The sequence below is a fragment of the Vitis vinifera genome, chromosome 10 (assembly GCF_030704535.1).
Source record: "Vitis vinifera cultivar Pinot Noir 40024 chromosome 10, ASM3070453v1".
In the NCBI taxonomy this organism is placed as follows: Eukaryota; Viridiplantae; Streptophyta; class Magnoliopsida; order Vitales; family Vitaceae; genus Vitis; species Vitis vinifera.
This window is the reverse complement of record NC_081814.1, coordinates 8,925,826-8,951,037: the sequence shown is the minus strand read 5'-3', so window position 1 is coordinate 8,951,037 and position 25,212 is coordinate 8,925,826. Positions and strand designations below refer to the sequence as shown.

The 25,212-nt window shown below is 41.0% G+C and overlaps 1 protein-coding gene across 2 annotated transcripts in view; it reads right to left on the bottom strand.

Moving 5' to 3' along the window:
* The window catches only part of LOC100255459 (alpha,alpha-trehalose-phosphate synthase [UDP-forming] 1), a 58,616-nt gene extending 33,404 nt beyond the window's left edge, over positions 1 to 25,212 (bottom strand). Inside the window, exons 1-7 of one of the 2 annotated variants that reach the window (XM_059740101.1) lie at positions 24,897 to 25,212; positions 23,412 to 23,814; positions 23,071 to 23,168; positions 22,518 to 22,906; positions 20,715 to 20,829; positions 20,436 to 20,537; positions 7,537 to 7,687 (exon numbers count right to left, since the gene is read on the bottom strand). In XM_059740101.1, coding sequence (XP_059596084.1) covers positions 7,537 to 7,687; positions 20,436 to 20,537; positions 20,715 to 20,829; positions 22,518 to 22,906; positions 23,071 to 23,168; positions 23,412 to 23,814; positions 24,897 to 24,944 — 1,306 coding nt within the window. In that variant the 5' untranslated portion in view covers positions 24,945 to 25,212. The remainder of the gene's footprint in view (positions 1 to 7,536; positions 7,688 to 20,435; positions 20,538 to 20,714; positions 20,830 to 22,517; positions 22,907 to 23,070; positions 23,169 to 23,411; positions 23,815 to 24,896) is intronic. The other variant, XM_059740100.1, reaches the window with a different exon arrangement.

The following is a 25,212-nucleotide window of genomic DNA, read 5'->3' as shown; positions in this document are numbered from 1 at the left end:
GTTCAGCAGCCCAGCTTCTTGACGATGGGCCTGCCTCTGAATCGCCAGCCTCCTTTGCCTTGTCTTTTAAATTTCGGCCCAAAGGCCCATTGATCTTAGTCAGCCCAACATCCCTATCCATCTCTTTAAGACCCATGTTTGGGCCAAGTGAGGACGACCCAACCGCTCTTCCATCTGAGTAAGCCCAATCCCTGGGCACCGGGCCATGGGTCTGGTTCCCGGGCTCTAGACCCGGCCCATTCTCCTGCAGAAACCTCCCATTGTCTGGCAGGTACAATTCCTCGGTTCTTGCGCCTACCAGTTCCTTCCCCACGCACTTCTCCACGCGTGGATACGTGTCACCCCTAACCTCGTTTCTCCTTCTGTTTTCCGCCTCAAAGAAAATCCGTCTCACCATCGGCCTGATCTCCCACTACAGCGCCAGAGTGTATACCTCCTCCTCTACCTCAATTTCTAACACACTCGGTCTAATATCACCTCTTGTTTTGACCAGTAGCCTAGCCCATTAAATCTCCCTCATCGACCTTGTCCGCTCGTCAATTTCAACAAAACCCCCACATTCCTCCCCTATTTTCTTCAAAATCACCGGGCTCCATAGCGAAATTGGGAAACCTAAAATTTTAACCCAAACTTCCTTTTCTATCTCCTCCTCTACCCAACAACCCGTCTTAGGATTCCAGTATTCCAGCCCTAAGTGGACTCCTCCCATCACTCTGCTCCCCGAGGAAACCACACGATGTGCTTCTCTTAGATCTTCAAACTCCAACAATGCCCTGCCTTTCTCCAATTTAGCTAGCCCTAACTTGCCTTTTAGGCCCCAAGAATTCGCCCAAAGTCTTCCCAGCCTCTCCAAGTCTTCTTCTTCCTTTGTGTTGGACTTCCAGCTCGCGACAAGGTAGTGCTCCAGCTTCTGTAAATTTCCAACAGTCTCCTCCCTTGTGACCTTCACATTGATTGCATTTGAACCTTTCCGACTTGTTCTCATGATTGCTTCTGCATATGATTTTGCCGGTATAGATTTTCCAGCGACCCTTACTTCCTGCAAGTCTGTTCTTCTACCAACCAACTCTTCCATTTGACGTATTATCTCCACCATAGCCGTTCATCCCCTTTTGTCCCTTCTACCTCTCGGTAAGAAAATACAGAACCTTTTTCGTTCCAAATCCACAACCCCCAGCCTTAAAAAACCTCCCGCTCTGTTGAAACCCCGAGCCAATGAATACAGCTTGCCTCTATCTTTCCACTCCTTTTCCCATTTCCCTTCTTTTTCGTCTCTTATACAATGTGTTGAATATAATGAATTTATAGTGTACAATCTTTCCTTTTTAATATAGGTCACATGTGTGGTAGTTAGGACTCCTAGCCTTGTATATATATATTTTCTCAATTGTAAGTAGACACAATGAATGAGAATCAAAGTTTTCTTCTCTCTTCCTCTTAACATGGTATCAGAGCCAAGGAAGAAAACCTAATTCTTTCCAGTTTCCCCGTGTCATCAATTCCGGGAAACCTTCCTGTGACTGTGTTTCATTCCGGTCACCTTCCCCAGACCCCAAAGCTTTCCGGTCGATCGAATCGTCGTCAGAAAACGCTTCCCGGTCGGTCGAATCGTCATCAGAAAACATTCACCGCCAGCGACTTTTCCGGCGACGTCTTTTTCCCACACCGCAAGGAGCGCCTGGAGGAGATCTCCAACCAAAGCACCGGAGCCAGAAAACCACCCACATGCCTGCCACGCCCGTTTTTCCGGCCGGCGACTGCATCTCACGCGCCAGCGCGTGAGGGCGCGTGAGCCACTTTCCGGCGACGCGCTTCCTCCTCCAGCCTCGCCTGACGCCGACTAGCCACCCTTCATACTTGTTTCTGCCATCCGAGCCCTGCACGTGCCTTTTTTGGGGTTTTTTTGCCTCCGTCGGCCCTCCGAACAATTTTTCCGGCATCCTCCGGCTATTTTTTCTCAACCCCAATCCCTGCACGTGCCTTGGGAAGTGTTCTTCTACCTTTCCGGTGGTGCCACAATTGTTTTTCTTTTCCATTTGGTCTCTCACACGGGCGATTCTTCGGTTTTTCCTTCTTCAGCCGCATCTGAAGCCGTATTAGGGCTCTCTTCGATCCAAATATACTTCATTCTCCAGATAAGTGGATATGGCTACTAAAACTTCCATTTTTTCCTCTCTCATATCTGGATCTCCTATGATTACTTCGGAGAAATTGGTTGGCAGTGAAAATTATCTTTCTTGGTCTGCCTCTGTTGAACTTTGGTTTATGGGACAAGGATATGAGGATCACTTGGTTACACAGGAGGTAGATATCCCTGAGGTTGAGCGCGTATAGTGGAGAAAGATAGATGCCCAGTTATGTAGTGTATTATGACAATCAGTTGATCCCAAGATCCTTCTTCATCTTCAGGCCTACAAAACTTGTTTTAAATTTTGGACTCAGGCCAAAGGATTATACACGAATGATATTCAGCGTCTTTATAAGGTGGCTTTTGCTATTGTCCATATCAGCCAACAGGACTTGGATCTATCTACTTATATTGGCCAAATTGTCTCTCTTAAGGAGGAGTTATTGACTGTGATGCCTCTTACTCCTGATGTTGGGGCTCAACAAACACAGCTTGATAAGTTCTTCATGGTCCTTACTCTTATTAGCCTCCGTCCGGATCTTGAGCCTGTCCGCGATCTCTTGGTAGTTCATCAGTTCCGTCCTTGGATGATGTGTTTGCTCGCCTCCTTCGTATCTCGTCCACTCAGACTTTGCCATCTGATAGCATTTCAGATTCTTCTGTGTTAGTTTCTCACACTACCTCTCGAGGAGGATGGTAACCGAGGTAGAGGCCAACGTCCTCATTGCACCTATTGCAATAAACTTGGCCACACTTGCGATCGTTGCTATCAGTTACATGGACGGCCTCCTTGCACTGCCCATGTGGCCCAGTCCTCTGATTCTCAGCTGCCTCAGCCTCCGAGCTCCTCCGCATCTCAGGCATCTCAGGCTTCTGTTGCCTTTGTTGCCCAGCCTGGTAATGCTTCTGCCTGCCTTACCCACACATCTTCTCTTGGACCCTGGATTCTAGATTCTGGAGCTTCTGATCACCTATCTGGTAATAAGGATCTTTTCTCCTCTATTACTACTACCTCTAATTTACCTACTGTTACCTTAGCTAATGGTTCTCAAACTGTAGCTAAAGGTATTGGTTTGGCCCTTCCTCTGTCTTCTCTACCTCTCACTTCTGTCCTTTATACTCCTGAATGTCCTTTTAATCTTATTTCCATCAGCAAAATCACTCGTACTTTTAATTGCGCTATTACCTTTTTTGATAAATTTGTGACCTTGCAGGACCGGAGTACGGGGAAGACGATTGACATAGGACGTGAGTCTCAAGGCCTCTATCACCTCACCTCGGATTCATCTCCTACCGTTTGCATTTCCACTGATGCTCCTCTCCTCATTCACAGTCGTTTGGGCCACCCTAGTCTCTCCAAGTTCCAGAAGATGATCCCTCGTTTTTCCACTTTGTCGTCACTTTCGTGTGAGTCATGTCAGCTTGGGAAACATACTCGTGTCTCGTTCCCAAAGCGTTTGAATAATCGGGCAAAGTCTCCTTTTGAGTTTGTCCACACTGATGTTTGGGGTCCTTGTCGGACTGCGTCTACTTTAGGATTTCAGTATTTTGTCACTTTCATTGATGACTATTCTCGATGTACTTGGTTATTTTTAATGAAAAATTGAGCTGAGTTCTTCTCTATTTTCCAGAAATTCTATGCTGAAATCCAGACCCAGTTCAATATTTCTATTCGTGTGTTACGCAGTGATAATGCCAGGGAATATTTTTCAGCTCCATTTGCTTCATTTATGTCTCATAATGGGATTCTTCATCAGTTTTCTTGTGCTCATACTCCTCAACAAAATGGGGTAGCTGAATGCAAGAATCGACATCTTGTTGAGACAGCTCATACTATCCTCCTCCATAGGAATGTTTCTTTTCGTTTTTGGGGGGACGTTGTTCTTACCACTTGTTATTTAATTAATCGTATGCCCTCCTCTGTTTTACATGATCAGATTCCTCATTTCCTTCTCTTCCCTGACCAACCACTTTATTTCCTTCCTCCTCGTGTCTTTGGTTGTACTTGTTTTGTTCATATTCTCACTCCTGGACAGGACAAGCTTTCCGCCAAAGCCATGAAGTGCCTCTTCTTGGGATATTCCAGACTTCAAAAGGGTTATCGTTGTTATTCCCTTGAGACTCATCGATACTTTATCTCCGCTGATGTCACTTTCTTTGAGGACTTACCATTCTTTTCCACCACTTCTGAGTCTCTTCCTGTTTCTGAAGTCTTGCCCCTTCCCATTGTCTCCCCATCTGATGTTGTGCCTCCTCGACCACTTCAGGTTTATCATCGTCGCCCTCGTGTCGCTGCTCCTCTCCCTTTTGCTGAGGCATCTACTGACTCACTTCCTATCCCTTCGGCTTCTCTTGCCCTGGCTCTGCCTTCTCCTGATGATTTACCTATTGCTATTCGGAAAGGTGCTCGCTCTACTCGTAATCCTCATCCTATTTACAATTTTTTGAGTTATCATCGATTATCTTCACCTTATTCTGCTTTTGTTTCTGCTATATCCTCTGTTTCTCTTCCAAAAGAGCACCCATGAAGCTCTTTCCCATCCAGGCTGGCGACAGGCAATGGTGGATGAAATGGATGCTCTGCACTCTAATGGCACTTGGGATCTTGTTATTTTACCCTCTGGTAAATCTACAGTTGGCTGTCGTTGGGTCTATGCAGTTAAGGTTGGTCCTGATGGTCAGGTTGATCGCCTTAAGGCCCGCTTAGTTGCTAAAGGCTATACTCAGGTTTATGGTTCTGATTATGGTGACACATTCTCCCCTGTTGCCAAGATTGCTTCTGTCCGCTTGCTTCTCTCCATGGCTGCTATGTGTTCTTGGCCTCTTTATCAGTTGGATATTAAAAATGTCTTCCTTCATGGTGATCTTGCGGAGGAAGTTTATATGGAGCAAACTCCTGGTTTTGTTGCTCAGGGGGAGTCTGGTTTAGTGTGCAGGTTACACCGTTCTCTATATGGCTTGAAACAATCTCCTCGAGCATGGTTTGGCCGTTTTAGTTCTGTTGTTCAAGAGTTCGGCATGCTTCGCAGTACAGTAAACCATTCAGTTTTCTATCATCATAACTCCTTGGGGCAGTGTATTTATCTGGTTGTTTATGTGGACGACATCATCATTACAGGCAGTGATCAGGATGGTATTCAGAAACTAAAGCAATATCTTTTTACCCACTTTTAGACCAAAGACTTGGGGAAACTCAAGTATTTCTTGGGAATTGAGATAGCTCAATCCAGTTGCGGTGTGGTCCTTTCCCAAAGGAAGTATGCTTTAGACATCCTGGAAGAAATTGGTATGTTAGACTGTAAACCGATAGACACACCTATGGATCCGAATGTCAAACTTGTACCATGACAGGGGGAGCCTTTAGGAGACCCTGGGAGATATCGACGGATCGTAGGTAAATTGAACTATCTCACCATTACTCGTCCAGACATTTCTTTTCCTGTGAGTGTTGTTAGTCAATTCCTACAGTCACCATGTGATAGCCATTGGGATGCCGTAATCCGCATTCTTCGATATATCAAAAGTACACCAGGCCAAGGTGTGTTGTACAAGACAGAGGTCATACTCAGGTTGTTGGTTACACAGATGCAGATTGGGTTGGCTCACCCACAGATAGACGTTCCACTTCAGGGTACTGTGTTTTTATTGGAGGTAATCTAATATCTTGGAAGAATAAGAAACAAGATGTAGTGGCCAGATCTAGTGCTGAAGCTGAGTATCGAGCTATGGCTTTGGTAACATGTGAACTCATATGGTTGAGACATCTTCTTCGAGAGTTGAGATTTGGAAAGGATGAACAGATGAAACTCATCTATGATAACCAGGCCGCATTACATATTGCATCCAATCCAGTCTTTCATGAAAGGACCAAACATATTGAAGTTGACTGTCACTTCATTAGAGAGAAGATCGCATCAGGATGTGTTGCTACAAGTTTTGTTAATTCAAATGATCAACTAGCAGACATCTTCACTGAATCTCTCAGAGGTCCTAGGATTAAATACATTTGTAACAAACTTGGTGCATATGACATATATGCTCCAGCTTGAGGGGGAGTGTTGAATATAATGAATTTATAGTGTACAATCTTTCCTTTTTAATATAGGTCACATGTATAGTAGTTAGGACTCCTAGCCTTGTATATATATATTTTCTCAATTGTAAGTAGACACAATGAATGAGAATCAAGGTTTTCTTCTCTCTCTCTCTTAACACAATGGATTAGCCCCTCCTTGAAAAGCCCTAAGCTTTCAAGCCCTAATCGAATCCATGTCGAGACCCCACGCTTCTTCTCCACAATGAGAAACTGACACTTTCCTTTCCTTTCATCCAGGGCAAGCTCGAAAGTCTTGGATTCCACCGTGAAGCTTCGCTTTCGACTCGCCTCGCCGGTCTCATCGTCTTCGTCGTCGCACGCGCTCTCACTCTCCCTCACGCCCTTTCTCTCTCTCTCGCCCTCTCTCTCTCTCTCGCCCTCTCTCTCACTCTCTCCCATTGGGTTTCACCTTTCTAATAAGCTATATGTTGACAAAATGCAATTCATATTTAATTGTGAAAATTTTACTTTTTTGTGTTAATTATTATAATTTACCTCTAGATTTTTTATGCTATTAATTATTATATTTATCTTCAAATTTTATATGATATTAATTATTATATTTATCTTTAAATTTTATCCATTATAATTTTTAAAGATTAAGAAAGAGATAAACACTTCTTCAAGTGTAAATGTTAGAAATTAATTCAAAATTCTTTATTTTTTATCACAATTTATTTTACATTATTATCTGTTACAATTTAAAAAAAAATTAAGAAAAAGATGAATAATGAAATAACGGTATCTAATATAATATATGCATAATTAACAAACAATCAAAGAAAGGAATAAAGCAATCATGAGCTAGCCATATCCAATGCAAGGTAAACATATCCGACATGGATCTCACCCATGCACCAATGTCATATTGTGTCAACACGTGTTTTGATTGAATTGAAGTGTCCATGTATCACAAGCTAGACACATCTTAGACCAATATGATGCATTCTAGGTTGTAATCTTAACATCTTAGACCTTAAAAATGGATGTTATGCATCTAAATCTTAAATATTACCATGCCTAGAAAAATAAATTGCAATAGCAAGCATGTCCAATGTGCCACTCAATAGTGGAACTGGAAAGGGCGACTTAATTGCTATTCTTTAAGGCAAGGTTGTTCCTCTGAATTCACAGAAACAGCCTCCACTTCCTTTTCATAAGTTTATGATTAACAAAAATGGAAAATATCAAGCCATGAACCATAGGAACTGCACATCTAATTCTAGTTGCTGGTCATTTCGGTACTCAAGATCACTATAATAACCAATAATGCTGCATATAAAGAAAGAAATGTATTTACTGGGAAACATACACTCAGGAACATCTGTCCTTGTTGGTACAGCAATTTGTAGCAGAACTACTTTGTCCCGCCAATTGGGATTTTCTTCAAGAAACTTTTCAAATGCCAATATCTTTTGGGGAATCCCCTTAATCATATCAAGACGATCAACACCTAACATTACCTGCAGATAACCAAACAGTTAGGCCAAGTATTTAAAGTTCAACAAAATTATAGCAGTATACATATCAAGTTTGACTATAGACTTAACATGGGGGAGATTAGCTTAAATTTAAGAGAAAACAAAATCATTTTTCATGCATGGAATGACCAACATCTAAAATCCCTGACACAAGTTCTGCTTGTGTGAGTGTGTCCAAATTTTAGTGTTGAATCTCAGAATTTAATACAAAATTTATAGCAGTCACAAACAATCATCACTATTCAAGGCACCGTGTGCGAGAATGCGGGCTTGCAAATTTTTGTTGAATCTTAGAATTCAATACCAAATTTATAATAATAACAAACATGTGTCATTCTTCAAGGCTCAATCCTTCTGGAAATAGTTGGAAGATGATGTTATTGACTGAGCATGTCCTCTAAGCCCCCCTTCCTCACCAATTTCAAGATAACAAAAGATGACAAGAAATAATCAATTTAAAAAACAGCTATCAATTTGAATTTCATTTATGATTCTAGTTGGGAATTCATTGAAATGACACCTAGATGATAGAGTCAAATTTTTTTTTTTTTAATGCTCCTAAGAAAATTTGTGCTCCAATTATTGGATTAGTCAAAAAATAAGCATTCTTTAAGTAGTTAATGAGCACTATATATATATATAAGAAGCACATAACAGAATCATTCAATACCACCTCCCCCCAATTATTTCTGTCCTACAACACTACTTAAGCCAGTCAAAATGCATCTTCAATAAAAGCTTAAGATAATAAATTTTATTTAATTAATTCCATTTGTACCTTTTTTTTTAACATCTTCTCCTCTATAAAATCCAAATCTTCTTAATACTAAAGCCATTGGTTTTCTAATAGAAATGACCAAAATCCATACCAAAAGTGCACCGTGATTATACCACCAGTTGAGGCTACATTTTCCCCAACTTAAATCATTTTGATCATGTCTTTCCTGCAATTTCCAACCATTCATCTTAACATCCTTAGCTACCAACATATTGAACATTTCACACCTTGAGCATAAAGCACAGTTGATTTCATAGTTGTCTTATAGATAGTTACTTTAATTTGTTTATATTAGATTAGTTGCTGATTAGTTTTATGTTTTATTTTTTTCTCCTTTTGTCGCTTTCTTCTCTTTTTTTTTTTGTTGACCCGGAAGTTTGTTGCAAATTTGATACAATAATTCTTTGTCTCCAGCCCCTTTTATATACTCTCTTGGACATTTTGACGTTTTGAATGAGCATTTCTTTACCCAATAAACCTTTTCACTGAATTGGTATCAAAGCAAGCTTTATTGCCCTCTATTCCTCTTCTCTTTGTTCTTTATTGCCCTCTCTTCCTCTTCTTTTTCTCTGATGGAATGGCACGAGGTTCTACCAACAATCATCAAATTGTTGGTGCTTTCAGAACATCACCAACCAACCAACGATCTCCTTTCAGCTATTTGGGCTCGCTGCAACAGTACAGTTACTTCGTGGATTCTTAACTCAGTAAGTCGAGACATCGCCAACAGCTTGCTCTACATTGACAATGCAATGGAGATTTGGGGAGATCTTAGTGACCGATTTCACCAAAACAATGGGCCATGAGTTTTTCAAATCAAGAAGCACCTGATTGCTTTGAATCAAGGTTCTCTCGATGTCAACTCTTATTACACAAGGATTTTCAACCCTTTCCAATCTGTTGGTGTGGAGCTATGAAGACCTGGATGGATTCTCAACAGCAGGAATATGTTATGCTTCCACATTACTCTCTCATCGCACAAAATTTTCACCACGTGCTACACAAGCTGTTTTTCTTGGCTATCCAGCAGGTTATAAAGCATGTAAAGTTCTTGATTTGTCCACCAATACAGTTTTTATTTCTCAGGATGTTGTCTTCCATGAAACGATATTTCCTTTTAAATCTGGCTCATAACCAACACAATCTTCATCAGATTTTTATTTTTTTTTGATAAAGTTCTCCCTTTTCCCATATCCAATAAAGCTTTACTACTTATAGAGGTATTTTACATAACTAATGTCTCAAACTTTGATGGGAGAGAGAGAGCGAGAGAGAGAGAGTGAGCGCGGCAGCGAGCGAGCTCGTGAGGAAGGAAAAAGGCGAGATTACGCCGGCGAGGGAGATGAAGATAAGGAGGGGTTTCGAAGAAGGCGAAGGGGGAGCAGGTTCGCAGTAGAATCCAAGGTGTTTGAGCTGGAGCTTTTAGAGAGAAGAGGAAAACCCCAAATATTTATAGAGGAAAGTAAAAGGGGACTCTCGTCTTGGGTCAGAATGGGAGTGGAGAGTTTAGGGTTCCTAATGGAGGGCCTAAACCACTGTATAAGGGACGAGAAGGAAGACAGATGGGTGAAGGAATGGAAGGAACAAGGGAGATCCTACTCTCTGCTGCGAAGTGTAAATAAAGCGGGATGCTTCCTCCGGCTAGGGGTAACTGATTTGGAACGAAAACAATACTGCATCTACATTCCAAAAAGTAGAGGAGGAAAAAAGGGATGGGATGCAATGGCGGAAAATCTACAGATTCTGCGTAGGTCAATCGATAGAAAGAACAATATGCAAGAAGAAAAGGTAGGTGGAAACATGGATGTGAAGAGAAAGTTCGTGGAAGTGGTGAAGAGACCGATCTGTAGAGTTATAAATTCAGTTCAGGTGAAGGTATGGAGGGAGGAAATCCAAAGAAATCTGGAAAAATTGGAGTATTGTGTTGTCGGGAGTTGGAACCCTAGGTCAGGAGATGAAGAAGATTTGGAAAATTTGGGGAGATTTCTGGCGAGCTCTTGGGGATTGAAAGGAAGCCTAGGGTTGGCAAAATTGGAGAGAAGCAGAATCTTGTTGGAATTTGAATCTTTGGAAGAAGCTCAACGGGTTTCCCTATCAGGAGAAAAAATGATGGGAGAGCTAAGGCTGAGTTTTGAGAAATGGAGCCCAAGGAGTGGATGCAGGGAGGAGGAGGAAGAAAGTAATGAGGTTTGGGTTAGAATCTTTGGACTACCAGTGTTGTTGTGGAACCCGACTGTGTTGAGAAGGGTGGGGGATGAATGCGGTGGTTTCATTGACATCGATTCGAAGACGGAGAAGCTGGAAGAGCTCCAATGGGCTAGGATTCTGGTTAGGACGGACGGCGGAGCTAAACCGAGTACGCTGGAGATTGGGATCGAGGAGGAAGCTTTCACCCTCGCCCTCTGGTGGGAGTTCAGGCCGTCAGTCAAGAAGCTTAGGGTTGATAGCCGAAAATGGGGGGAGGTCAGGGATGACAACATCTCACGCTCCGGCTCGCGCGTGGAGGTGGGATCGGCCATTGAAAAGCCCGAGGAGCTGCTATCGTCAGATGAGGGGACAGGGAGGCAGAAGAGGGTTATGGGCTGGGAGGGGATAGTTGACCAGGCCCAACAATCAGCGTCCATGGGTTATGAGAGAAGGGTCTGTGGGCCAAAACCTTCGGGCCTAAAGCTAAAGGGAGTGATGGAAGAAGGGGCGGGGCTAGAGGCTGGGCCGTCCAAGTGCTAGGCTTTTGACGGGGATGGCTGTTTGATGAATGGGGCCAGTCCAATTAAACCCACGGCCCAAGAGTCAATCTTTGAACGGCCCGAGGAGTTGATAAATTCAGATAAGAGGCTGGGCTGGCAGGAGAGTAACTTGGGCTGGAAAGGAAAAGTAGACCAGGCCCAGGAGCCAATGATAAGGGGGGTAGAGAAGAGCCCATGTGGGCTGAGTGCAGTGAGGGGCCCGACATTAAAGGAAAGGATGACCATTCCTGATGGACCAGAGGCTAGCCAGCCCAAAAGATGGGCTCATGATGGGAGAGGCCCAATGGCTAAGATGGAAGAGGCCAGATCAAGTCAGTTCATGGCCCAAAACAAAGGTAAAAGACCCATGGAGAAAGGAAGCCTTCTGGGCTACAGAATTGCTAGCAACAGGAGTTCTTTAGAGGGAGAGCACCTAGTCATATGGGAGACAGAGGAAGCAAGGAAGAAAAGGGAGAAAGCCATACTTTCAGCAACAGACAAGGCGCTGGCAGAGGAAGCCATGAGGTATGATTCTAGACTAAGGATAGAGAGGGAAAGGGGCTATGGGTCTTCTCATCTCATCTTGTATTCTTTTGATCAGACTCCGGAGAGGGAGCCTTTCGATCACTCTGGGGTGCTAAGGGAAAGTAATGAAGGTGGTCCCGGAATGGATGGCAATGGATGCTGGGACTTGGTAGAATTCAATAAGGACCCTAATTTGGCTAGGGGGGTGGAGTGGAATTCAGAGAGGACAGAACTTCAAGAGGTCAGAATTGAGAAAGAGGATAGATGGGAAGAAAGCAGCTTGGCCAAGTTTAGTCACTTTTTGGGTTTTTCGACAGAAGGGTTGGAAAAGGAAATTTTGAACTTCTTGATCAAAATAAGAAAGAGACGGGAGAGAATTCACAGCAAAGAATTGATGGAGAAGTCAAAATTTGAAAGGGAATTGAAGAGACTGGAGTGCTCAGTTAATTATGAGAAGGGGTGTAAGCAAAAAAGCCTTTCATAGGGCAAAGGGGATCAGCTTGCAGTAGATTAATGAAGCTAAAGCTGTTAAGTTGGAATGTGAGGGGGGCAAATGACAGGTCCAAGAGGAAAATTATCAAGACATTTATAAGGAATCAAAAAGTTGACTTACTGTGTATTCAGGAAACAAAAATTCAGCTAATGTCGGAGGGGGTGGTGAGAAGTTTAGGCTCGGGAAGATTCTTAGATTGGAGGGCTTTGGATGCGGATGGGGCAGCGGGAGGGCTGTTGATTTGCTGGGATAAAAGGTCGCTAGAAATTGTGGATTGGGAGGAGGGCCAGTACTCCCTTTCGTGTAGATTCAAGAATGTGGAAGATGGGGTTGTTTGGGTGTTTACGGGAGTCTATGGCCCATTCACCAAAGAGGAAAGAGAATGCCTGTGGGAAGAGCTTGGGGCTGTAAGAGGAATCTGGGACGAGCCTTGGTGCCTAGGGGGTGACTTTAATAGTACCCTCTTTCAAAGAGAAAGAAGCCGCCAAGGGAGAATAACCCCGACCATGAGAAGGTTTGCTCATATTATTGATGATTTAGGGCTGGTAGATCTCCCGTTGCAAGGGGGAGTGTTCACTTGGAGCGGGGGCCTGAATAACCAGTCCTGGGCAAGATTGGACAGGTTCTTGGTGTCTCCTAGCTGGCTAGATCAGTTCAGTGGGGTGATTCAAAGAAGACTGCCTCGTCCTGTTTCTGACCACTTTCCCATTCTGCTAGAAGGAGGCGGGCTAAGGAGAGGTCCATCTCCCTTCAGGTTCGAAAATATGTGGTTAAAAGTTGAGGGTTTTCTAGACCTTATCCGGAATTGGTGGAAGGAAATTGAGGTCAGAGGCACTGCTAGTTATAGATTGGCAGCAAAGATGAAGGAGCTCAAACAGAAACTAAAAGCTTGGAATAGAGAGGTCTTTGGAAATCTGGAAGGTAACAAAAGCGCAGCCCTACAGCAAGTGGATTATCGGGACCGTGTGGAAAGCGAAAGAAGATTGTCTTTGGAAGAGACAGAATTAAAAAAGGAAGTAAAGGAAAGATATAAAAAATGGGTCCTTTTGGAAGAAAGACATTGGAGACAACTCTCGAGGGAGGTATGGCTTAAGGAAGGGGATAAAAATACGGGATTTTTTCATCGGATGCCGAATGCCCACCGTAACAACAACTCTTTGGACAGAATTAAAATTGATGGGGTTTGGCTGGTAGAGGAACAGGAGGTAAGGGAGGGGATTGCAAATGCTTATCAACAGAGGCTCTCAGAAGACTTGGGGTGGAAGGCGGATATTGAGAGGATCCAATTAGATCAAATTAGCCAGCAAGAAGTAGAGAGTCTTGAGATTCCGTTCTCTGAAAATGAAATTCATTCAGCTTTAATGGAGATGAGTGGGGATAAAGCCCCTGGGCCGAATGGCTTTACTATGGCGTTTTGGCAAAGTTGTTGGGATTTTGTGAAAGGGGAGATCTTGGAGATGTTTAAGGAGTTTCATGAGCAAAGCTCCTTTCTCAAAAGTCTCAATAACACTTTCCTGGTTCTGATTCCTAAGAAAGGGGGAGCGGCTGATTTGGGAGATTTTAGACCCATTAATCTCCTGGGGGGGCTATACAAATTGATGGCTAAAGTGTTAGCTAATAGACTCAAGAGAGTGTTAAACAAAGTGGTAGCCCCAACTCAGAATGCATTTGTGATGGGAAGACAAATCCTTGATGCTTCTTTAATTGCGAATGAGGTGATAGACTCATGGCAGAAAAGAAAAGAGAAAGGACTCATTTGTAAGTTGGATATTGAGAAAGCGTATGACAGCATCAATTGGAAGTTCTTGTTGAAGACACTACACAAAATGGGATTTGGCTCAAAGTGGTTGGGGTGGATGTGGAGTTGTATATCTTCAGCCAAGTTTTCAGTTCTAGTTAATGGGGTTCCAGCTGGTTTCTTCCCGAGTTCTAAAGGGCTTCGTCAAGGGGATCCATTATCTCCTTACCTCTTCGTCTTGGGAATGGAAGTGCTAGATGCCCTAATTAGGAGGGCGGTTGCGGGGGGCTACCTTTCAGGTTGCAGTATTCAGGGTGATAGGAGACACAATCTAAAAATCTCCCATCTCTTCTTTATTGATGATACAATCGTGTTCTGTGAGGCTAAAAAAGAGCACCTAACACATTTGAGCTGGATTCTTTTGTGGTTTGAAGCAGCTTCAGGCCTAAGGATTAACTTGGACAAAAGTGAAATTATCCCAGTTGGTGTGGTGGAGGAGATTGAGGAGATGGCAGTGGAATTAGGATGTAGGGTGGGCTCTCTACCTTCTCAATACTTGGGCTTGCCATTAGGGACTCCTAACAAAGCCCCTTCCGTTTGGGATGGGGTGGAAGAGAAAGTGAGGAGGAGACTAGCACGGTGGAAACGGCAATATATCTCAAAAGGAGGGAGAATCACTTTCATAAGAAGCACTTTGGCTAGCATGCCAATCTATCACATGTCTTTGTTCCGAATGCCTAAGTCAGTGGCTAGGAGATTAGATAAAGTTCAAAGAGATTTCCTTTGGGGAGGGGGAAGTGTGGAAAGGAAAGCTCATCTAATCAAGTGGGAGGCGATTTGTGAGGATAAGAGCAAGGGAGGACTAGGCTTAAGGAAGCTAGTGCTCTTGAACAAAGCTTTGCTTAGTAAATGGATCTGGAGATTTGCTTATGATAAAGATGATCTTTGGAAGCAAGTGATAACAGCGAAATATGGGCAAGAGGGTCATGGTTGGAGAGCAAAGAGGGCTTATGGGGCTTTCGGCATGGGGGTGTGGAAGGAAATCTGGAAGGAAACTGATTGGTGCTGGGATAACATGGGGTTCAATAGTTGGGAAGGGAAGCAAAATCAATTTTTGCACTGATGTTTGGTGTAAGGGTACAAGGCTGTCCCATAACTTCCCCCACCTATTTGCTATGGCTGCTCATAGGAATGCGACGGTGGAGGAGATGTGGGATCAGAATTTTGGTCAAGGGAGGTGGAATCTAAGATTTTTGAGGGACTTTAATGATTGGGAGATGGATATGATAGGGAACTTGCTACATGTTCTGAGGGATTACAAGTCTTCTATGGAGGAAGATTCAGTCTGTTGGAAAGGAGGAAGGAATGGCAAATTTAGGGTCAAAGAAGCCTATAGATTGGTGGCCAGACCCAATGATATTGTTTTTCCTTCTAGATGCATTTGGGTGGATTCAGTACCAACCAAGGTTGCATTCTATGCTTGGGAGGCTACATGGGGGAGGGTGCTCACTCTTGATAGACTTCAGAAAAAAGGATGGCAGCTTCCTAATTGTTGTTTTCTATGTGGTTGTGAAGAAGAAACTGTAAATCATATTCTTATTCATTGTATAGTGGTCAGAGTTCTGTGAGATATTGTTCTTAGGTTATCAGGTGTGCAGTGGGTCTTTCCAGAAACTGTAAAGGAGGTCTTAACTAGCTGGAGGGGCCCTTTTGTGGGAAAGAAAAGGAAAAAGATATGGAAATCCATACCGTTGTGTATTTTTTGGACGGTTTGGAAGGAAAGAAATAGGTTAGCTTTTAGGGGGGGAGTGTTAGATATCCAAAAGCTTAAGAATTCTTTTGTTTGTAGTTTGTGGAGCTGGGCTAGATTGTATATTGGTGAGGAGCGTGTGTCTCTTATAGGGTTCTTGGAATGGTTGGCGTCCAACTAAGGGGTGGTGAGCCTTGTTGATTTTTTTGCTTTGAGAGGGGGTTGTTGCTTTGTATACCCCCTGTATACTTGTAACTTTCCGCCTCTTCATTAATATATCTTGCTTTACTTATAAAAAAAAATAAAGCTTCACTACTTGATTCCACTCCTTCATTTACACCTAACATAGCCCCTTCTCTTCCCATTGCTACTTGTTCTTCCCATATATCAAGGCCACCATCTTACCTCCATGACTACCATTGTTCCTTAATTTCTAGTATACGTCCTTCCACTTCTCATCCTTTGTCTCAAGTTCTTGGTTATGAAAAACTCTCTTCCAATCACAAAGGTTTTGATCATGCCTTGTCCTCCAACTTTGAACTCGATTCCTACTCAGAGGCTGTTGTTATTCAGAAGTGGAAAGAAGCCATGGATGCGGAGTTAAGAGCTCTTAAAAGCAATGGAACCTGGTCTTTGACCACTTTACCACTGGGCAAGCATACTATGGGTTGTAAATGGATCTATAAGATCAAATATCAAGCTGATGGCACCTTAGAGCAATATAAAGCTTGGTTAGTGACTAAGGGATTCACTCAACAAGAAGGGATTGACAATCTCAACACTTCTTCCCCTAGTCCTAAACCCATTAAAATTGAAGTCTTGCTTGCTCTTGTAGCCATTTATGGGTGGAGCCTTACTCAATTGGATGTCAACAACACTTTTTTGCATGATAATCTTGTTGAAGAAGTCTACATGGCCTTGCCTCCTGCTTTGCATCATGAGGGGGAGTCCTTTTCCCCTAATACTGTTTGCAAATTGCTTAAGTCCCTATATGGGCTTAAACAAGCTTCTTAGTAATGTTCTCTAAATTTTCCAGCATTCTTGTTAACAGAGGCTTCACTCCCTCAACTGCAAACAATTCCTTATTTATCAAATCTTCTGGTAACTCCTTTATTGCCCTCTTGTTCTGTGTTGATGACATTGTTATAGCTAGTAATGATCAAAGGCTTGTGGATGATTTAAAAGGGTTCCTTGATAGTTGTTGCAAACTTAAGGACTTGGAGAGATTGAAATACTTTTTGGGACTTGAGGTTGCTAGATCTTCTAGAATTTCTCTTAGATACAGGTTATCTTGTCCACAAAACCAAGAAAACTCCCATGGATCCCAACCTTAAACTCTCACAGGAGGAAGGTGATTTGCTTGAGGACCATTTCATGTACAGATGGCTCATTGGAAAACCGCTATACCTTACTATAACTAGGCCGGACTTGTCATACTCAATGAACCGACTAAGTCAGTTTCCTGCTAAACCAAGAGTTCCCCAACTTCAAGCTGCCCATCATATTCTTCAATACATTAAATCCATAGTTGGTCAAGGGATTTATTTCTCCTCTTCATCTTCCGTTGAGCTAAAGGGTTTTGCTAATTCGAATTGGGCTACTTGCCCGGACACAAGAAAATCCATCAGGGCTTTTGTATCTCCATTGGAGATTTCCTTGTTTCATGGAAATCAAAGAAGCAACATACTGTTTCTAGATCTTCTACTAAAGCTAAATATTGATCCATGGCTAATGCTACTTGTGAAATGATGTGGCTTCTTTCTCTTTCCAAAGACTTGCACATTGAGCATCCACAACCTGCTCTATTATTCTATGACTGTGATGTCCCACATCGGATAGGGGAGAATATTCCTGGCGCTATATATGTAGAGGCTCCTCTTAATCAAGTAGACACTTTTTAAAGCCGTGAGGGCCCCCTTAGGCCCAAAGCGGACAATATCTATATGATTGGGTGCGGGTTGTAACAATGACAATCAAGTCGCATTACACATTGCAGTCAATCCTGTCTTCCATAAACAAACTAAGCACATAGAGATCAACTGCCATTTGGTTAGAGAGAAAATCCAAATGGGCACTTGAAGACTCTTCATGTACAATCTCAACATCAACTGGCAGATCTAACGACCAAAGCTCTGTTTCCAACTCAGTTTAATTACTTACTCAACAAGATGGGAGTTCACAATATTCACTCTCCATCTTGAGGGGGAGTATTAGATTAGTTGTTGATTAGTTTTATGTTTATTTTTTTCTCCTTTTGTCGTTTTCTTCTTTTTGTTGGTGAGCTGGAAGTTTGCTGCAAATTTGTTACACAATTCTTTGTCTTCAACCCCTTCTTTTATATACTACCTCTTGCACATTTCAAGCTTTTGAATGAAAGCATTTCTTTACCTAGTAAACCTTTTCTCTGAAAGTTTATAATGCAAAGCCAAAATAAAACCCCCAGAAACATCTCTATACTTAAACCAGCCAACCACTATTTTATTTATAAAACATAGAAACAAAATTCTCAATATAACTTTATCTTCATGGGTTTTCAATGCTTCAAGTTGTGCTAATTTTCTGGTTTCTGGCAATTTGCAAGGTCTTGCACAGTTGCATTTGCAGAGCCTAGAAAATTGTTTGTCTACCAATAGATAACTTGCTAGCACTAAAAGGCATATCCAAAATGGTTCAATACAACATTTTAAAAAAGGAAAAGAGCATGAATGAGCATAAAATTACTACATAGGAACATGAATTTACCTTATGCATATATTAGTAAGGCTATGTTTGGTTCCTGGAAAGTATGAGAGAAAGAAAATAGAGAGGAAAAGTATAAGGAAAGAAAAAGGTAAGGAAAATTTATTAAAATTTTCACTTGTTTGGTTGTCCTTGAAATATTTGAGGGAAAGAAAATTAAATTGTTGAAGAATGCACTTTCCTAAAACACTCCTCACGTTTATATAAAGAAAATGGGGAGGAAAAATCTTTTAGCATTTTCCCTGCTCTTTTCCTTAGTATTTTGTTCCTTGCCCATTTTTTTTTTGATAAGTAAGCACAGAATTCAATAAAAAGAGGCACCACCACCCCTTATCCGGAAGCTAACCACTCTAGAAAGCCTATGAGGGAAGGCGTCTCCTTTCCAATATACAATTTAGCCCAACCCCATATATTACAAACAAAAGAATATTTAAGTTTCTGAATTGCTAACCCCCCCCCCCCCCCCTTCCCTTAAAAGGTAGTCTATTCCTCTCCTTCCAAACCGTCCAAAAAATAAACAACGGAATGGAATTCCAAAGTTTTTCCCTTTTTTCCCTACAAAGGATCCCCTCTAACTAAATAAAACCTCCTTTACAGTTTCTGGAAACACCCATTGAACCCCAAACAATCCCAAAATTAAATCCCACAGCACTCTGGCCACTGTACAATGTAAAATATGATTTACATTTTCCTCTTCATAATCACACAAAAAACAACGATTGGGAAGCTGTCACCCTCTCTTCTGGAGTCTATCAAGAGTCATAATCTTTCCCCAAGCGGCTTCCCACACGAAGAACACAATTTTAGTCGGAACTCTCTCCACCCATATGTTATTTTTTGGAAAAAAACGGCAGTCAAGGGGCTTTCCAACAGGTTGTATGCTTTCTTTACTCTAATCTGCCCGTTTCTTCCTTCCTTCCAAAAAACCGAATCTTCCTCCAAAGTTATCCTGTGACCCCTCAAAACATGAAGCAAGTTGCTTACCATATCCAATTCTCAATCGTTAAAATCCCTAATAAACCTCAAATTTCATCCTCCTTCACCAAAATTCTGGTCCCACATTTCTTCTATTGTCGCATTCCTATGAGCAGCCAAAGTGAAGAGATGCAGGAATCTTTGGGACAGCATTGTACCCCCACACCAAAGATCAGTCCAGAACCTGCTTTTAGTGTCTTTTCCCACTTTAAAAGCCAATTTTTCCCAACACCATCCGGCTTCCTTCAAAATCTCCTTCCAAACCCCCACTCCAAACGCACCAAAAGCCATTTTTGTCCTCCAATCGAAATCCTCTTGCCCATACTTTGCCATGAGCACTTGTTTCCAAAGATCCTCCTTAGCACAAGCAAATCTCCAAATCCATTTGCCAAGCAAGGATTTGTTCAAGAGGGTTAGCTTCCTTATGCCAAGCCCCCCCTTTCTCCTTATCCACACAAATCGTCTCCCAATTGACAAGGTGAGCTTTCCTTTCCAGATTTCCTCCTCCCCACAAAAAATCTCTTTGCAGTTTTTCTAACCTCCTTGCAGATTTTCCCCCTTCCTCGCCCATTTTTTTATGACATCTAAATGTAAGAAATCATTTTCCTTAGCATTATTTTTTCCTTTCCTCGGTACTTTCCAAGAACCAAATATAGCCTCTAAGGGAGTTACAAAATATAGGAGACCTATCTAATATCAAAATATGACTTTCCCAAGCAAAACAACAAAAGATAACATTTGAATTTTTAAGAGAAGATGAACAGGAACAAGCTGCAACAGAGTTTCTAATCATGTGTAACCATCAGGGTATTAAGAAGCATGCACAAGAAGAAGAGAATATGGCCTAAAAAATTTAACTGTTATTAAGGTACAGAAACACTAAGGTTTTTCCTTTCTTCTAAAAGAAACTTAACAAAAAAATAATCTATACCTTCACAGTTTTGGAAGCAATTTAGTCAAGATAATGGGATTTACTAAATAAAGTGCTTTCATACAAAGCATCTACCTTTCTGCCAGCAAATCTCTCTTTCAACTCTTTTATGTGATTCTGGACTTGAGGAAGTTCAAGAGCTCGAATGAACCGATCAGAATCTATCCCAATAGGAAACTGTAGTTTGAAGCCCACAAAGTAAAATTTCACATCATGCATGAGAATTCATAGGGTCCATATTGAAAAATACTTAATTATGGAGAACCCATGCAAGAGAAAAAAAAAATGGAATGCTGATTTTTCAAGTGTGTGGACAGCAAAGAAAGAATGACAAAATGATCTGCGAATATATACCGCAGCCACACGAGTCAGCTTTCCTTGATCCTCTACTCCTTCAGGTGTACCCTCAAGCCCAAGAATACGAGTGCAAGCACTAACAAAATGCCTTGCATAATCATATGTGTGAAAACTGGAAGGTAAAGAAACCAACAATTAAAACCCTAGTGGCCTTGGGTACTTAATATGAAATGATTCTGGTAGGAAAAAAAAAATATGATGGGATAACTCAATCCACTAAAACTGGCGAAATCATATTACTATAGCACATAAGGAATCATAATCATCCATCTTGCTCACTGTTCACAATTAAGGGCTAATATTTATTTATGGACCCAAGCAGGAGGAAACAAGATGGTAGAAAATAATTAATTATTTCAAACAGAGATCAAATCAAAATATGCTGCAAAGTCCTCCATATGAATTTTCAGGCTTTAAGAGCACATGGATTATGCTCATATGCATGTATATGTATACACAAACCATAAGCCTCATTTCCCATGCATCTGAATGATGACATAACTAATTGGCTGCCAAATGTTAACATATATACCCAGGTCTAAGGTCTGATTATTTCAAATCTAAAGGTTACAGTAAGGAAGGCTAAGACAAAATGTATGGAATGCAGGTAAAGGTATGAGAGAACATGGGGCCACTGACAACCAAGAGATATCTAAAGTAATGATTCCTGATATCTTAAATGGAGCATCCATAAGGACAGACTAAGGAGGATGGCATGGAGACTTGATTGGAGATGAAGACAATAGAAGGACAACATGTTCTTGTCATTTCTCAAAGAAACATGGTTCTTCTAGATGCCCTAGCAAGCATGTTTTTGTCTCAATATCGTTTTGTCTATTTTCTAAAACAAAAAACAATTTTTAGTTCTGTTCCCAAACAGGATACGTAAATTTCAAAATTTTCTTTAACCGACAGATTAATTATTTCCTATTCCATCTAGGACCACTTCTCTACCACAGGTGACTCTTTAAAGGCAGAACAGTTCTCAAAAGGAATCCCATTTGGATGGTTCAACCATCTACTTTGGAAGACTCCCATCAAGTAGACCAGTTTTTATCTGAAATTGTTAGGATTTGCAAGGAAGGGGTCAGGATAATGACCTGAAGCCATCTGGTTCTGTCCAAGTTCAAAATGCTATTTTCAAGATCAAGCTGATAAAGAACAATCTCCAAATTCATGGACAAAGAGAAGATGGATAACACATGAAAACATCTTTGCATATTTTCTTTACGCTCTTCCTAAAAGGAGCAAATAGGGTATGGCAGGAGCCTGTACACATCAGCTATAGTCCATGTCCTGGACAACAAATTCCAAAAAATAGCAATATAATTTTTGGATGATATTATTTTTTTTTTAATGTAAATTAAATAAGTGAATGTGAATGCATGTCAGATTTATTCTTCAGCAACTTAAATGAAAGTGTTAAGGTTGCCAAAATCACTCAAAATATGAACTACATAATACCAATATATTTGTAATTTTTTATATTAAACTAGGGATTTTCATTTTACCTAGTGTCTGATTATACTTGCAGAATCACTAAGAATTTTCATTAGTCGGTATCATCCAACACATCTTGGCATCAAGTAAATGTATTGGTACCATGAACTGAAAATGCTAGATCCATTACCAAGACCTCAACCTTGTTGTGCAGCACATGAGTTGTGCCTGTTTAATGTCCACCATTCCCCTAGCACAGCTAAACCTAATAAAATTCCTAGGCATGCAAACTACAAGGTTCATGCAATAAAGGCGGTGGCATGGAATTTGAAATGCAACAGTCGGAAATTAGTGACTCACCCAACCAAATCTGCAGCAAGAACAGATCTCAACAGCTCTGATCGAGATGGCAGGGTCCTATGTATTTCTGATGAAGGGAAAGGTGTGTGAAGAAACCAACCAACTTTCATTTCAATGTTATATTCTTTCAAACATTTGGGAAGAAACATCAGGTGGTAATCATGGCACCAAACGACATCACCATTTTGATAATGCTCATTCACAACATCAGCAAACATTTGGTTTGCTTTCTTGTATGCATCAAATTGAGACTGAAAACTGCGGGTAGTCGCAAGGCGGTCCTCTTGTGGAAGCCCAAGATAATGGAAAAGAGGCCACAGCATGTTGTTACAGTACCCATTATAGTATTGATGAACTATTTCTTCATCAAGAAAAACGGGGATGCACCTCTGCAGTCAAAGAAGAGAACTTAGTGATAGAGAAAATTATGACCACTTACAAATTGCTGTAATGTGAGAGCTCAGCTGCAATACTATAACCAGAGATTACAGGTGACATGTTTCTTATGTTCAAGAGCAACTAGAACTACAGGAGGGAACAAAGATTTTCAAACCTTTTCTGCTAGAGCTTTAGCCAGTGATTTCTGTCCGATTTCATCAGGTACGTTTACCCCTGCCCAACCAATCCATCTGGCCTCAAATTCTTTCACGCCTTCAAGAAAATGGCCCATAATCAATTAACCCTCCCTTTCAGACACAAATAATGATATATTGTATGGAACTAACCCATACTAAAAGAGTAATAAACAAAGTTATCATGATTGCAACCTCAATGACATAGATAAACAAGCAACAAAGACATGAAAAATAACAACACACAGTACATAAAAAGGCAATGCCTTAATTCAACAGGAATTCAAGCAATCATATGAAAGAAGGTTTAGTTAGAGCTTACCCAACAATGCACTGACAAGGCCCCCTACACTAATCTCTAGTTGCCATGAATCCTCACCCTTCCTAACTGCAGACACCGGCAGTCTGTTGGCCACTACCAACAAACGTTGTTTTGAAGGCCGTGCATCCTGCCTTTCAAATGCATCACCAACTGTTCTTCCTGCTGTAAACCCTTCTAGGAACTCTTCCTCATTGGGAACCCCTCCATTGTCACCTTCATTTGCTGAGTCATTCCCAAAAGGGTCACCTTCCCTGTTCCCATCTTTGACCTCGTTGGTAAGATTGAAAGATTGATTGAATTTTCTAAGCTCTCTTTCCCTCAAAAGTCTTTCCAATCTTGTTCTTGGGGTGGAAGAATTAAAACTGTATCTGTTCCCAGGCATATATTTTGTCTGCAACTGAGCCTGCATTTCAGTAAAAGATATGGATTATAACAATTCAGTACAGTAACTTATTCAAAAGTAAATTGTGCATTTGATACCACAAGATCCTTCAAACAAATCATTTATCAAATTTAGATAAACAACACATCCACTGCTCATAAATTTATTATATTGTGGTAAAAAATCAGTGTAAATTTATCGCTACCCATTATATCCATCCTGTATACCATGGCGTATAGCTTCTTTATTGATAAATATAAAATTGGTGTAAATTAAGATTGAATAAGTGAAACAAAGAGAAAGATAACAGCAAGGAAATACATGCTTGCATACCACAGCTTACTGTTTTTAAAAATATCAACTAATAAGTAATTATCATTTAAATGAGAAATCAAAAGAGCTTATAAGAAATTTACAATATAGTGAAGCATTAGCATTCTTAGAAAATTCTGCTCATTTGGCTGCAGATAAAGTTGAGTAAAATAAAAATAACCAAGATTCGAATTTTATGTTGGGTGTTGTGATGTTACAATCAATTGAAAAACTCGTCTCCATCAAGAAAAAATATTTTTATTAAGTAAAAACAGATGGACTGAACAGGGTTTTTTTGTTTCTCAGGTCCCAAATAATGAAAATCCAATACTCAAAATTTGAGTTTCTTCTATTCTCACACCTTTTTCTTCCCAATCAAATGGACCATTACTGAACACAGATACAATGGGAAGCAAATCTTTAGAAAAACATAGAATATAGACCAGAATCCAAAAAAACGGTTGAGGAAGGGGAATTCCGTCCCAAGGATGAGTTTTTTTGTCTGCATAAAACATCGATCAGAGGAAGAACAAAATACAATAAAAGAACACTATATAAACAAAAACCCATCCATCTATCAAATATTTCAGGAAAAAAAATCAGCATTTGCTATCATCTCTAAAAACCTAAACCAACAACAGAAGGAAGGAAGAAAAAGGGAAAAAAACGAAAAGAAAAGGAAAAAAAAAAAATCAAAAAACAAGCAGAGCATCAAAACCCATTTAGCCACAAAGCAGAAAATGAGTTTGCCAATTAAAAGACGACAAAAAATGGCTGAAATGGGGTCTGACCAGATGGTTTTGAGAAATGCAGATCTCTTCAGATGATTTCAGCTTCATCAACAATTCTGACACAAAATCCTGCTTGGATGTAAGCCTTTAGAAACAAAAAATAGTGTCTATATACGAAGAAGAGATGGAGAAAAAGAGAGAGCAAGTTGGCATAACGATATTTTGGGGGGGCCTGTGGCCAGGATGGGTAGAGAAAAATCTGAACACCCAGGTTAAGATTATCCTTATATAGCCCTCAGAGAGAGATAGCCAAGAGATTTGCGAGAAGCTTCAGTCTAAAAAGGACACAGCCTTCTCCATGCAAGTGTTGGGTGAC